Source organism: Mercenaria mercenaria, chromosome 9 (genome assembly GCF_021730395.1).
Source record: "Mercenaria mercenaria strain notata chromosome 9, MADL_Memer_1, whole genome shotgun sequence".
In the NCBI taxonomy this organism is placed as follows: Eukaryota; Metazoa; Mollusca; class Bivalvia; order Venerida; family Veneridae; genus Mercenaria; species Mercenaria mercenaria.
The window spans coordinates 78314784-78327695 of record NC_069369.1 but is presented as its reverse complement, the minus strand read 5'-3'; the positions used below and the strand labels follow the sequence as shown (position 1 = coordinate 78327695).

At 33.7% G+C, this 12912-nt stretch overlaps 1 protein-coding gene across 1 annotated transcript in view; it reads left to right on the top strand.

Annotated features, from left to right (window-relative positions):
• The window catches only part of LOC123547534 (protocadherin Fat 4-like), a 125864-nt gene that overhangs the window by 22267 nt on the left and 90685 nt on the right, over positions 1-12912 (top strand). Inside the window, exon 8 of the mRNA XM_053550666.1 lies at positions 5154-5278. Within this exon, the coding sequence (XP_053406641.1) occupies positions 5154-5278 (125 nt within the window). The remainder of the gene's footprint in view (positions 1-5153; positions 5279-12912) is intronic.

Genomic DNA, 12912 nt, shown 5'->3' with positions numbered 1-12912 from the left:
CATGCAAAATAAAAGAATAAAATAACGTAGTGTCTTCTATATTTCCGTTCTGTATTTTACATTAATGAAAAACAAAATTAAACAAAGTTGTTACATTGTATGTAACCTTGTAAATATAAAGATGACTATATTTGTTGTTGTTGTTTTACCGGTACTTAAAATTGGTGTAAAATAAATTCCCACTTCCCACGTTTTTACAGTAGATCTCTAAGATCCTAGTTATTTATGATCGGCACCTCCCGTGATATGATGAGCGGAGATAGCCGAACCATAACGGTTTGCAACACTCGCTAAAAATATCTGATAGTGATCGATATTTAGCTAGACGATCTAAGGGAGACAGCAATGTATCGCGTTGATCTCGATAAACAAGGAAAGATAATAGAATCGATTTTTACCCAATTCTTCAGTATGGCGTACCCAATTTCATATATCTGCATGGACTTTGCCTCAGGGCACAGTTTTAAAGTTGGCAAGATTGACAAAATCTTGGTAAATATCTACATTTAATTTTTGTGTAATATTGACATGTCATCAGAAAATGGTATTCTGATTCTACTAAATTGTGTGTACACTTTTCACATATTCTATTATTTCTTTCAGTTCCAGTATATCTGCCAGTTTCTATGGCTAAGCAATGTGAAAAAAAAGTCGAAAACAAGTCAATAACCTTCTTAGATAGTCATCATTAATAAAGGATAGATATGGTTCAAATTCAAAATTTGTCTAAAACTTAATGTAATATTCAAGTTTCGGAGAGCTAACTACAGACCCATGCCATTCTTAGAAAAAATGATCTCTTAATATTCTCCGAAATAATGGGAAATAGTTTACATTGATATCTATGTTATCCCAAAGGTTACTATATCCTGTGCTATTAAGAATTCTTTTCACCGCTTTAACCCATTGGTATACAGTTAGCACTATTAATAAATCTTTTTTCTGAGTCAAATATACTGTACATTATAGAATTAGGATTTTGACTTAACATTAAGCCGGTATTTTCTGATATTGCACACCTAAGATTCTTTTACAGAATTGTGTATGAATCTTCTCAATAACGTCGATCGGGGTATTATCGGACATGGGGATATTATCGGACAAACCAGTGAATATCGGTTATTTTAAAAGATATAATCATAAAAATGCATTATTACACCGGTCACCTGTTTTTAAAAGTTCTTTGCAGCCTGATTTCAAACGAATACAGAGGCAACATCGATATAACAAAAATGCAAACAAAAAAATCACCTATGCAGAATAAATCCACTTCCTGTTACAAATACTTACATTCCAATGAAACATTTGTTGGAATATTTCTTTAATATGCCAGCATTTTCGTCGAAATTCTTCCCCACCCAGCCAGTTGTGTTCCAAATTCCATCATTATTCGTTATGCTATAACGCTCCTAGACCAATATTTCCATTAAATCCATGATGATATTTAATTCTGCAGCTTGATTTTCCAAGGACTCTCGGATATTCCCATGTTGCGTGTTACCTAAATAAATCCTAATAACATCATGAAGTATTAGTCATATTTGAACATGTAAGCACATAATAAACAGAAAATTCGTTGAGCTTCACCAGTTAGCATAAAACAAAAAGAAGATTTGTTTGTTTGCAGAGAGATATCGAAATATATCTTCACCGATAAAGGAGACATTTCTGATATTCAATTGTCTCCCTTATCGGTGAAGATAGATTTCGATATCACACTGCAAACAAACAAATACCCTCTATTTATTTAATGCTACATGGTGAAATACTGAAAAATATCGGTGAGATATTTCTCTATATCACTCACAGTGTCGAACTTCTTTTTTCTTTCAGATAACATTATCTCCATTGAAATATATTCTTTAATTAACTACCTTTGTTGGGTACCCTATGATAATTCTTATAGTCAAGCCATACAGGAGTCATGTACAGCTAGACAATCCTATATAGGGCAGGCTAGCTATAACAAAGTTTGCAAAAAAAATAAGAGTAAATGCTCTAGAAATGTTACCTTGCCTTGGTTGCTTGGCCTTGCCATTCATTTAGCTATAGATACGTGCTTCCTCCACTTTTCATCGGTTCATCACTATCGTATGTAGATTTTACTGGCGACAACACATTTAGTTGGTTGTTGTCTTAGTTTATTATCACAAGACATCAACTCAACCTTACGTAATATGCCAGTATTTTCGTCGAAATCCTTTCCCACTGAGCCAGTTGTGTTCCAACTTCCATCCCTATTCGGTTATGCTATACAGCTCCTAGACCAATATTTTCATTAAATCCATGATGATATTCAATTCTGCAGCTTGATTTTCCGAGGACTTTCGGATATTCCCCAGTTGTTTACGTTTTTCGTGATTTTTTTATCTGATCTTCAGCGTGTTGTAAACAAAGCAAGCGTCCGGTTATTCAACGAACTGACGGCATTGACCCGAATAGTTTAAATATGCTTACTGAACTACCGTCTGTTGGCCGCGGATTGATTTTTAAACAAAAAATTTAGAATGCAGTTTTTTTTTTAAATGTCGTCGTGTTGATTTCAAGGACCTAATCACCAATATCCGATATCAATGTACCTGAGTGTCCATGGAAATTAAGCGAATGCATCATATGTATTATGGTAGCCTAAATAAAACCGAATATCATCATGAAGTATTGGTCTTATATGAATATGTAAGCATGTAATAAACAGAAAATTCGTTGATCTTCACCAATTAGCATAAAATAAAAAAAGAAAATTTGTTTGTTTTCAGTTAGATATTGAAATATATCTTCACCGGTAAGGAAGACAATTGATCCTCTCTGTCAACGCCTTTGAATTTTAAATTAAGATATATATGCCACGGGCTTTGTTTCCATGGTAACATTAATTTGATTTAAGAAATCACAATTTCGTACTGAAATTTTAACAATTTAAAAGTTTAGTTTTAGTATATAAGTAACAGATTATCAACGGAAACTGAAGAAAAGTTATTACTAATCAAACTGCCCAATTTTTATTTGAATATGGCCGTGTTAAGTAATCTTTCACCAAACTGTAATCCCAATAACATCAGTTACCATCATCCATTTTCTTACAATCAGCATAACATTTCGATATATCTAGCATAAAGGAAGCTAAATATTGATCATTATTCAGAGCGAAAGACTCGTTAAAATATTTCGGCAAATAATGGCTGTTTAAAAATAGTTCAAATAAAAAGAACTGCTGGGAATTACGTACTTTCAAGATAAAAGTTTTGCGCGGTAACTGACACGTTACGTCATGACGTCCATGACGTCATTTTAAGGCAACAATGTTTTATAGCGTTTCTGTGGTAATTTATTCATACTCACATTATTTAAAAATAATCATCGTGATTTGTGCTGATAAACACTGTTTGGTCAGATGCGAAGAATTATATCACGAGGGCGCACCGATGATATATCTACGCATTGAACGACAAACATGATTAATTCAAAGCAATCACTAAATAAATATGTATTTCGATCTACGTATCAAGGACTTTAAAGTACACCTTGTGCATGCATAAATATTTGCCCGTTTTCGACGTTTTTGTCCAGGCGCGCTACGCAGCTTGACGCTAAGACGTATAATGTGACGTCGAACATGAATTGTTGTTAATAATCATGTTTCAAGCTCTTGTTTAATAGGAAATGAATCACGTGTAGAATAAACCATTAAATCAATCGAAAAAGTTCATGAATTTTTTATCAGAAGAATGGATATACAAATACATATATTGTCGTAAACGTCGTCGAAAATCGTCACGTTATTTTCCGTTTGGACATGCCACATACATATATTAAGTACTATCTTAAGCATTGCTATCACATTAAAAGAAAACACAAATATCAAGCTTCGAAGGTTGTCTCTTAGCCCTCATGGTTATTAACTGAAGCATCTGAACGATACTCGGTAATGAACGATAAATCAAAAAGCCCTTATGTTATTCGACATGTCATTGACATAATTTACAATTAATGTGGACTTTATTACCCAAAGAGAATGTATGGACGCATACGGCAATTTGACGTCATAATTGACGTCATAAATGCTTCATACTGTCCGCGCGTCAACATTGTTTTCCCAGAAATATAAACGGTTGATTATCTTCTTGTTTATCAGAATTCAAATCGACCATGTTAGAATTACAAACGCATTTGCTGTACGTCACGTCGAGCGTTGTGACATTTTTAGTAGAAATCAATAAATATTCTAGCTTTTACATATATTGGATAATTGCATTGATATTACCGCATGTTGTTCTTTATAGAAACATTATCTTGTACTTGAAATCACATTGATATACGTTTGATAGGAAGAAATTTATTAAATGATAAACTTAGCAGTTTAATTAACCTTTAACCTGCTAAATTTCTCAAATTGACGGGTCTATCATTAAATTTGGACAGCGCCATCAATCATTTTAAGAGGAGTTCACTGAAAAAATATTGACTGAATAGCGAACAGTGCAGAAAAGGCTGATCTTGGTCTGCACTGGTCGCAAAAGCAGAATCACTTGCCACCAGCAGCCTAAAAGTTAACAGTACACGTTCTTCTTCATTTGGGAAATTTTGCTAGAACTCATATTTCCATTAAAAACACTTTTTTAGATTTAACTTTTTTTTTTTAATTTGGCAATAATACTAAAGAATTACAAGAAAACGCGTTTTTGAAACGTACATATATTTTTGTTTTGTTAAAAACTAATTTCGTGAAATGAACTTAACACCCTTACGCGTATTTCTTCATTCCTTTTTTCTCAAACTCTTATACTAATTTTCTAACATTCTAAATTATACATTTTTCTGTTCGTTTGTAGCCGCAATTTTCGTTTTACCTGTCATTTCCGTCAGTGTATGTGTCAGCGCCATACATGTTTTCAAAACGATTTGGGTGCCGTTTTTTATGATTACACAAAGTCGTTAACTATTTCTCTGAGGTACATGTCACGTGACAGATAGTTAATGAAAAACATTAGTAAAATTATCTTTAATTTGGCACAAAATAGTGTATGTATCTTATGATTATTCAACAATAGTAACCGTCTTTTATTCCCCGCATTACCGTTAAATCGACATTAGCCCCTATTTCCACTTTTTCGGTTCTAATGCCAATCTTTTATGTATACTTCGATTATTTACAGGCGGCCCCAACAAGACAGCTGTTCGAAATAAACGGAAGAGAATTAAAGGTTAAAGCTAGTGTTGCTAATGACTATTTCGATGCAGAGAAAGATGGAGTTGTACTTCAGTACCCTATAATTCTAGAGTAAGTTGCTAGTAATTGTTGACTAAATTAACTAAAACTATTTAGAGAATATTAGGTTACTGGCTGATAAATTTAAATTTATTAGGCGAGTTGAAGAAAATATACTTGGCGAGGCTCTGCCGAGCCATATACTTTTTCGTAGACGAGCCTAATACATTTTAAATGTTTCAACTCAAACTCAACTCAAACATTTTATTACTATATGGCCACCGGCCCTGGTACAGGTAATATATATTGAACATACAATCAAACGATACAATAAACAGTACAGTACAGTACAATGTTTTCAGACAGTAATCTAATATTCTATTTGTCCTACCTGCTCAGAAAATTGGGAAAAATTCGTTGGAATGAGCAACAGCGTGCAGACTTGACGTCATATCTGACGTTTGCAAGTACAATTCAAGTTGTGGATAAAATTGAAAAAATGCAATATTTTTTTGTTTCTGGATAAAAACTTTTGATATTACCATTTTTTTTTCTTAGTTAGAACATTTCCAATACAATGATAACTGTTTTAATGAAACAATTCGGGAAAGAATGTTCCGGCTGAAGTGCTGTAAAAGTGAAAAAAGCGATAACTTTTTTGTTTCAAGATAAAAACCTTTGATTTGACCACTCATTTTCTAAGTTCAGACATTTCCAATACAATGATGATGGTTTCAATGCAAAATTTTGATAAAATATGTGATAAAATATGTGATTTCAAAAGTTCCCGCAAAAGCGATCTTGACACTGACTAGATAAAGCAAAGTTTATTAGGCAGGCCGATTTTTTGCCATATCTTGTATGTGGGTAGGATAAATTTGTGATCTAAGTTAACCATATCCTTTAGAATTAAAGTATGTTTACAAACCGTTTTGTGATGTAATGCAGAATACGCCATACAAATTCAAATGATTGCGCAATATATATATATATATATATATATATAGAGAGAGAGAGAGAGAGAGAGAGAGAGAGAGAGAGAAATCACTATGAATGCGTTTATTAAAGATATTTTTTCTTTTTCCTTAAAATCTATCAAAGTTGTTTACAATTTAGACCTTCAAATGGTCATCCATTAGGGCTTAGTTTCTTCTGAAAGGTAAGTATCGATTCAGTTGAGTCTGGAAGGTGAAGAACGGTAGTGTTATTTGACGTAGGGTAACCGTATTGTTATTCGGCAAATTCCGTAGGACAATTCGGCATTCTTCGGATGTACAATGTAAATGAAACGGCTTTCCGTTTAAATCAAGAATGACGAAATCTCGTACAGATAATCCATAATTTCACTTACATAAAGCACATTTAACAGTACAACGAGAATTAAATCCCTATAAATGTTAACGTACATTATTTTAAGTTATGGTCATCCAACTCATATTCAGTTTACCTATATCTACCAAGTAATAACTTTTCGAGGAATAGGTCTGCACTGAGAGATTCGTGAACCGAGCAAGCGTAGACTTATTCCGAGAATTATAACCGATTTACCTAAATGATTCTTTGTTTTTTACATAGTCCAGGTTGATTTCGGATTTGTAAAACATTTGTGACATATATGTATGGTAAAAAAACAAATAAATAAAAGAAAGAACAAGACCATGTGTGCTACAATTTACTGGTTACTATTAATATAACAAATAAGTACATACCCGTTAAGTTACACTGGTACCGGTGTCGCGTGAGTATCATACGCTTGGTAATATTACTGTATTTACCTACCGGCTTCTTATAGACCACTTAAGAGGTCTATAACAATTACCGAATCTTACCTACTTCTACTTTTTACACGAAAATGCTTACGACGAAAACTCACATGTGCCTGTATTGGGATTCGAACCTGTGTCGCTCGATTGCTTGTCCAATGCTCTAACCACTGTGCCAAAGAGTCGACACACTTACACAATTGTCAAAGATTAAATTTTAATTTACAGGTTGTGCGTAAGCGATCGTAACAATGCAGTAGAAGCATGAGTAGACCGTGCAAGTCAATTCATGGTGCGTGCGTGATTGACTCCGTAAATAATAATATCACTTGTTTCAAAAAAGTGCGGTTTAAATAAAATGTTTTGACCCTGTTTCACACATCTTAAAAACTGATATCAACATGACTTTGCTGTAAAATTTTAACATTTAATTTTACACGGGTCTTGAGATTTGTCTGAAACTTAAAACGGGTATACTCTTCTGTCTAGGTGGAGAAAGCTTTATAAAACAGAAACGTAACAAAAACGTAACGACAATGATTATAATTGCAAAAAATACAAACACCACAAATTTCCTACAAGTAAATTATTAATCTGCTAATGGAATTGTGACGATTTTCCGTACAAATAACATGGAACATAAATGACAAAGTTATATTTTAGAAAATAACCCAGTTAAATGTTCGTGATATATTTTATAACGTTTCCGGACGTGTCTGAAATAAGATTAACAGTTTAAACATATTTGAAAGGCAGTTTTTAAGTATTCTTGTATAAAAACTACTTTTTTCACTGGATCCGCCCATGTATTAACGGGAGAAAAATCGTGTGCAAACAAGGCAATTCACGTGCTGTTAATACCCGATTTTTATTTTTGAAATGCTTTGCCAGGGACAAATGTATGTATTTTTGCGCACACTGATATTTGGCATCTGCGTCTTGTTTCTTCCATAACAACCTCTTCTTGTAGCATTATAGATACAATGTAATCCATAGTATGTTTGGCTGTATCAGTTTCCAACCCCAAACGTACTGCCCCCATCAATGCAGTTTTATCTGTTTTCTTTATGTGAAAAAGCTGAACTTTTATACATGTATTTTATCATGATGGTATGAGTTTTAGCACTTTCTTAATAAAGAGTTATCAAAACTTTAGTGTTTTCTATTGTTCCTTTGTTATCCCCGTTACACCGATCGTTGTTTATCATTTATCCCGGTCGAGATGATATACCCTTTGGAGAAATGTCCAGCCTGCTAAGATTATTCAAGAGAACCCAATTACGCTATTTGTTTGTAACGTAATGGACACGCACCATTTACTGGCTGACGTGATACGGATGACATGCATTTCTTGTAATAATGTAATGATAAAATTTATACGGCAATGTATATTTAAGTAGCAAATCAAAGAACTAAATAAACTTGCAGTTTCTTCAAATGTGTCGAAAAACTTATAAAATACCATTCGCGTCAAATTCTAACCAATTGACTAGACACACATTGCTGCCCTCAGAAAGAGACTGTAATCTTCTCAATGTTTTCCAAATGTGCACGTTTTTTTTCATGCAATACAAAGGTCATTTCCTAATTGCTGACAAATATATTTACAGGTGCGTAGCAAATTGGGCATTTTGTTATATCAATAATATCCGATAAATTGTAGCACACATTGGTCGTATTCCTTCTTTTAATTATTTGTTTCTAATCATACATACATGTTACAAAAAAACGTTATACAAAATCCGAAACCAATCTGGACTATGTAAATCAAAGAAGCATGTAGGTATGTCAGTTATCGTTCTCGGAATAGGTCTGCATTGTGTTTATAGACCTGTGAGGAGATTTGAAAAGCTCGCTCGCTACGCTCGCTCGGTTTACAAATCCCTCACAGGCCTATAAACGCAATGCAGACATATTCCTTGAACAATAACTACTACTTACACAATGTGTACATTGTTGTGCACGGAAATACACCTTAAAATTAAAACAGAGCAAAAGCAAATTTATATAAACAATAATAAGAAAGTGATAAATTTTATAATGCATCTATAAAATAAGTACACAAAGTAGAAGTATGTCTGTGTTTATTTTACAAAAGACAATTTTAAGTGTTGATTGTATAACTTAAAAAATGAATTTTCTAACGCCTATGTACAGCAAAAGGGCAACTAATGAGACTACTTGCAGAGTTGTTTTTCAGCTTTTGTTACAAATAACACACTATATTTGGTCATGCTTCTTATTTTTTATTCATTTTTTTTTATTTATTGAGAACCGTGTCGATTCTTACAGTTTCTAATGCCATCAAATTTGTGATATATATTTTACTTCATTAAACATAAAAAAGGCTGTAAAGTACATGTATAAAATTATATCATGATTTGATTGTAGTTCGAAATACTTATAAGGATCTTCACCCGATGTATGGTAACTTCTTTATTCTTCTGATTACCTTTTTAGTCAGTGCTTTAGCAACTGGCTATAGCTCTAAATTAACTACCAAGTTTCAACCTAGCATCGTTTGAGTTTTCCTTCTATTGCTATGTGACCGCATCACACAAATATTCTGGACATTTAAAAACATAGTCCCATATTTACTATTTCTTATATAGTTATGGTGTTGTCCGTCCATCCGCCCGTCCGTCCGTCTTTCCGTCCGTCCGTCCGTCCGGAGCCATATCAAGGAAGTGGTTGGAAATATTTGAATAAAACTTCATATACATGTTCACCACTGTAGGAAAATGCGGCCCGTCAAGTACCAGTCAGATTGCCCAAGTAATGGCCCTTAGACGTTTCTAGTCTTAACTATATTTGGTACTATAAATACGGCAATTTCTGCTTCATAACTTCACGGTGTATACCCATATCGGATCCCTCTCTGTGGAACATGAGAAAATGAATCCCTCTCTGTTCGCGCACAGGACACTGTCTGTGTAAAACATTGAACTCCAACGTCAGTGAGCTCGGAAAATCAATTATTTCGTCCTAAACACATTTTTGTGCATAAAAACATATGGTCCACGGAATGACGTAGCTATATACCATTGCTTTTTTATCGTTACATTTGTTTTATCAGTTCACACAAGTCCAAACGAAGATGTAATATAGACGGAGGGTACTGGCTTGGATGAATATTGTGCGATGTTTATGAAACTTAAGTACGACTTTTCTTAAATATAGCAAATATCTGGTACCTTAGATGTGAAGTCGTTGATCCCATCTTACTTGTAAACACACTTTATGTGGATATTTTCATCATGTTTCCTTAAAAACGCTCGACTTTCGATTTCATTGATGCACGGGATCCCTCTCAGTCGGTGCAATTTTGCCTCACAGGATCCCTCTTGACTCTCTGCACCCGGCACGGGAACCCTCTTCGACAAAATTTTCTATCGGCATCGGCACCCTCAACTTCGATGTTAGAGTAATAAATTCTAATAATAATTCTACGGAAGAGCATTAGTGCCAGATGTATGTCATTTATCAACTCGTAATTTCGAGTTGTTAAGTTACTATGTTAAGATTTCGAGTTACTAAGTCGATATTTCGAGTTACTTTCTCGAAATTTCGAGCTACGTATCTTGAAATTTCGAGTTACTACAATTGTTTACGTTCATGTATAGGTCCTGGCCAAGATTAGGTACCAGGTGCATTCATTGGGTAGCCCTACAGGGTCATATGGCAGCGTTTGCTCATAGAAAATATCTCAATTTAATTAAACCATGTTCTTTATTTATTGATTTTGTTGGGTTTTATTGCACCGACACAGGCGACTTCCCAGCTTTAATGTTGGAGGAAGACCTCTGGTGCCTAAACCATGCTTCAGTCTTGAAGGTTTCCGACCTAGTTTGAGCCCATATGTCAATGAAATATAGACATACCTAAATGAAAGTGTAATTATTAGACTAACCAAGATTGGGTACCTGGACAGACCTTGAATTTGAAGAGAGGTCATAGAAATTGACCGGGAAATATTCAAACTTAGAATATTTCTCTATTTTGACCATATCTTGAAGGGTTTCGACCTAGTTCGAGTCCCTAACACAGGAATATATCATACATGTAAATGAGGGTATATATCATGGATACAGTTTGAAAACTGGAATAGCTATAGAGGCTATGGTTGGTCATACATTGATGTATGGTAGTATGTGTTCAAGTCCCTACATGTTCGGTACAATATATGGATGTGTATATAGATGATTCCACTTTGAAGAGTCAAAAGTCGTCCATTAGGCCTACATTTTTGGTCTTTGACTGACGGACGGGCGTTCAAATTTTGCTGATAAAAGGGCAAGATAGTAACTCGAAATTTCGAGTTACGTAAGTCGAAATTTCGAGTTATTAAGAAAACGCACCTGGCACTAATGCTGTTCCGTAGATATCTTAGTGATACACAAATAACTTTTAAGGGGACGCATACTTTGAAATTAGAAAAAAGTGGGTGGGGTATGATAAAATTTACCTGCAAAAAAAGTACAAAGTTTTGATACATGAAATGGATACTGTTTCAACTGTTATAAGTACACAAAGGATTGCTGACTAAAATAAAAATGAGAAAAACTGAAACAAGAAAGTTATTGTTGAATTACATAAGACTTATTGTGTACATTCAAAGTCAACAATTAATACTTTTTTGTGCGAAAATAATAGTGCTTCACCGTGTCCAAACATTTATCAATCTCCTACAGATTCTAATTTAAAGAAAGAATGTGAAAAAGTTCACTGTCTTGCTTTTCATTTCGCATATGTAAGCTAAAACTCATTATTTAGTTTGTTTACAAAGTAGTGCATAAGAAAAGATACGGTGGTCAAGGAATGCCACATTCCAAAACTTAAAGAGTATATTCCCCTTAATACATGAAACATTTATCGTTACAGAAGTCTAGTGGCTTACAATAAGGGCCTAGAAATGTTGCCATTATTAATTTTTAACTTGGTATTCATGAACTACAATGCACTTAAATATCAAAACACATTCTACAAACTTTTGAAAATGTATTGTCTTAAAAATCCCTAAAATAAGGTATGGAATTTGGTTGAGAGATCCAATCAATGTGTATATGTGCAAAAGTAGCATTCTAATCTTGTTCACAAAACTTACTAATACACAGCAGGAATGTCAATGATCAAAACTGGACGAATATACAGTTATACTCACTTTAATGTCATTTATAATTTGTCCTTGAATTCTCCACCATACTTTTCATAACTGTGTTTGCACGAGTTGCACGAGAATGCTGTCATTCACGTAAATAAACGGGGTCAAATAAGTTGTAAATGCAATATATAATCTAAACGTAATTAATGGATTATGCAGTTCAAGATAAACTTTATCTCATAACGTAACGAACATGTAAATGTTGTAACAACAACTATACTTACACTGATTTAAGTAGCAATCGGTTTATAAGTGACTTTATTGATTCATTTTGTGTTTTGTTATTGTTGTCAAAAAGTATAACGGAAGTGCCTCACAACTGAAGCGGAAACCAGTTTGATGCGCAAAGTAGTCCACTGCAAGTAATATTTTTTGATAAATGTCCACAGAAATTAATAATTTTCTAATATTAAAGACGAATATCTGAATAGGATTCATTATTTGATAAGAAATTATAATCATCAACATGTTTTTTTTAAAAATCGTACACATGCTGACACCTAAGTTGTCTCCCGTTGTTTATAAGAGTTGCCTTTCGTCCGGCGCAGTAATACATTTGCAGTGAATCGCCGAGAAGTCGTGGGAAAATTAAAAACCATGTAAATAAACTAAAATTAACCACCTTTTCAAGATGAATTTCAAGTAATCGACATTATGCATTTAACCCACCTGACCTGTGTAGCATCTTAGATATCTGTTCTAAGGTATTCATTGTGTAGAATGTCATGTTATGCCCATGCAATGGTAATCCCACTATGATTTTTTTTGTTTACATTTTTTAT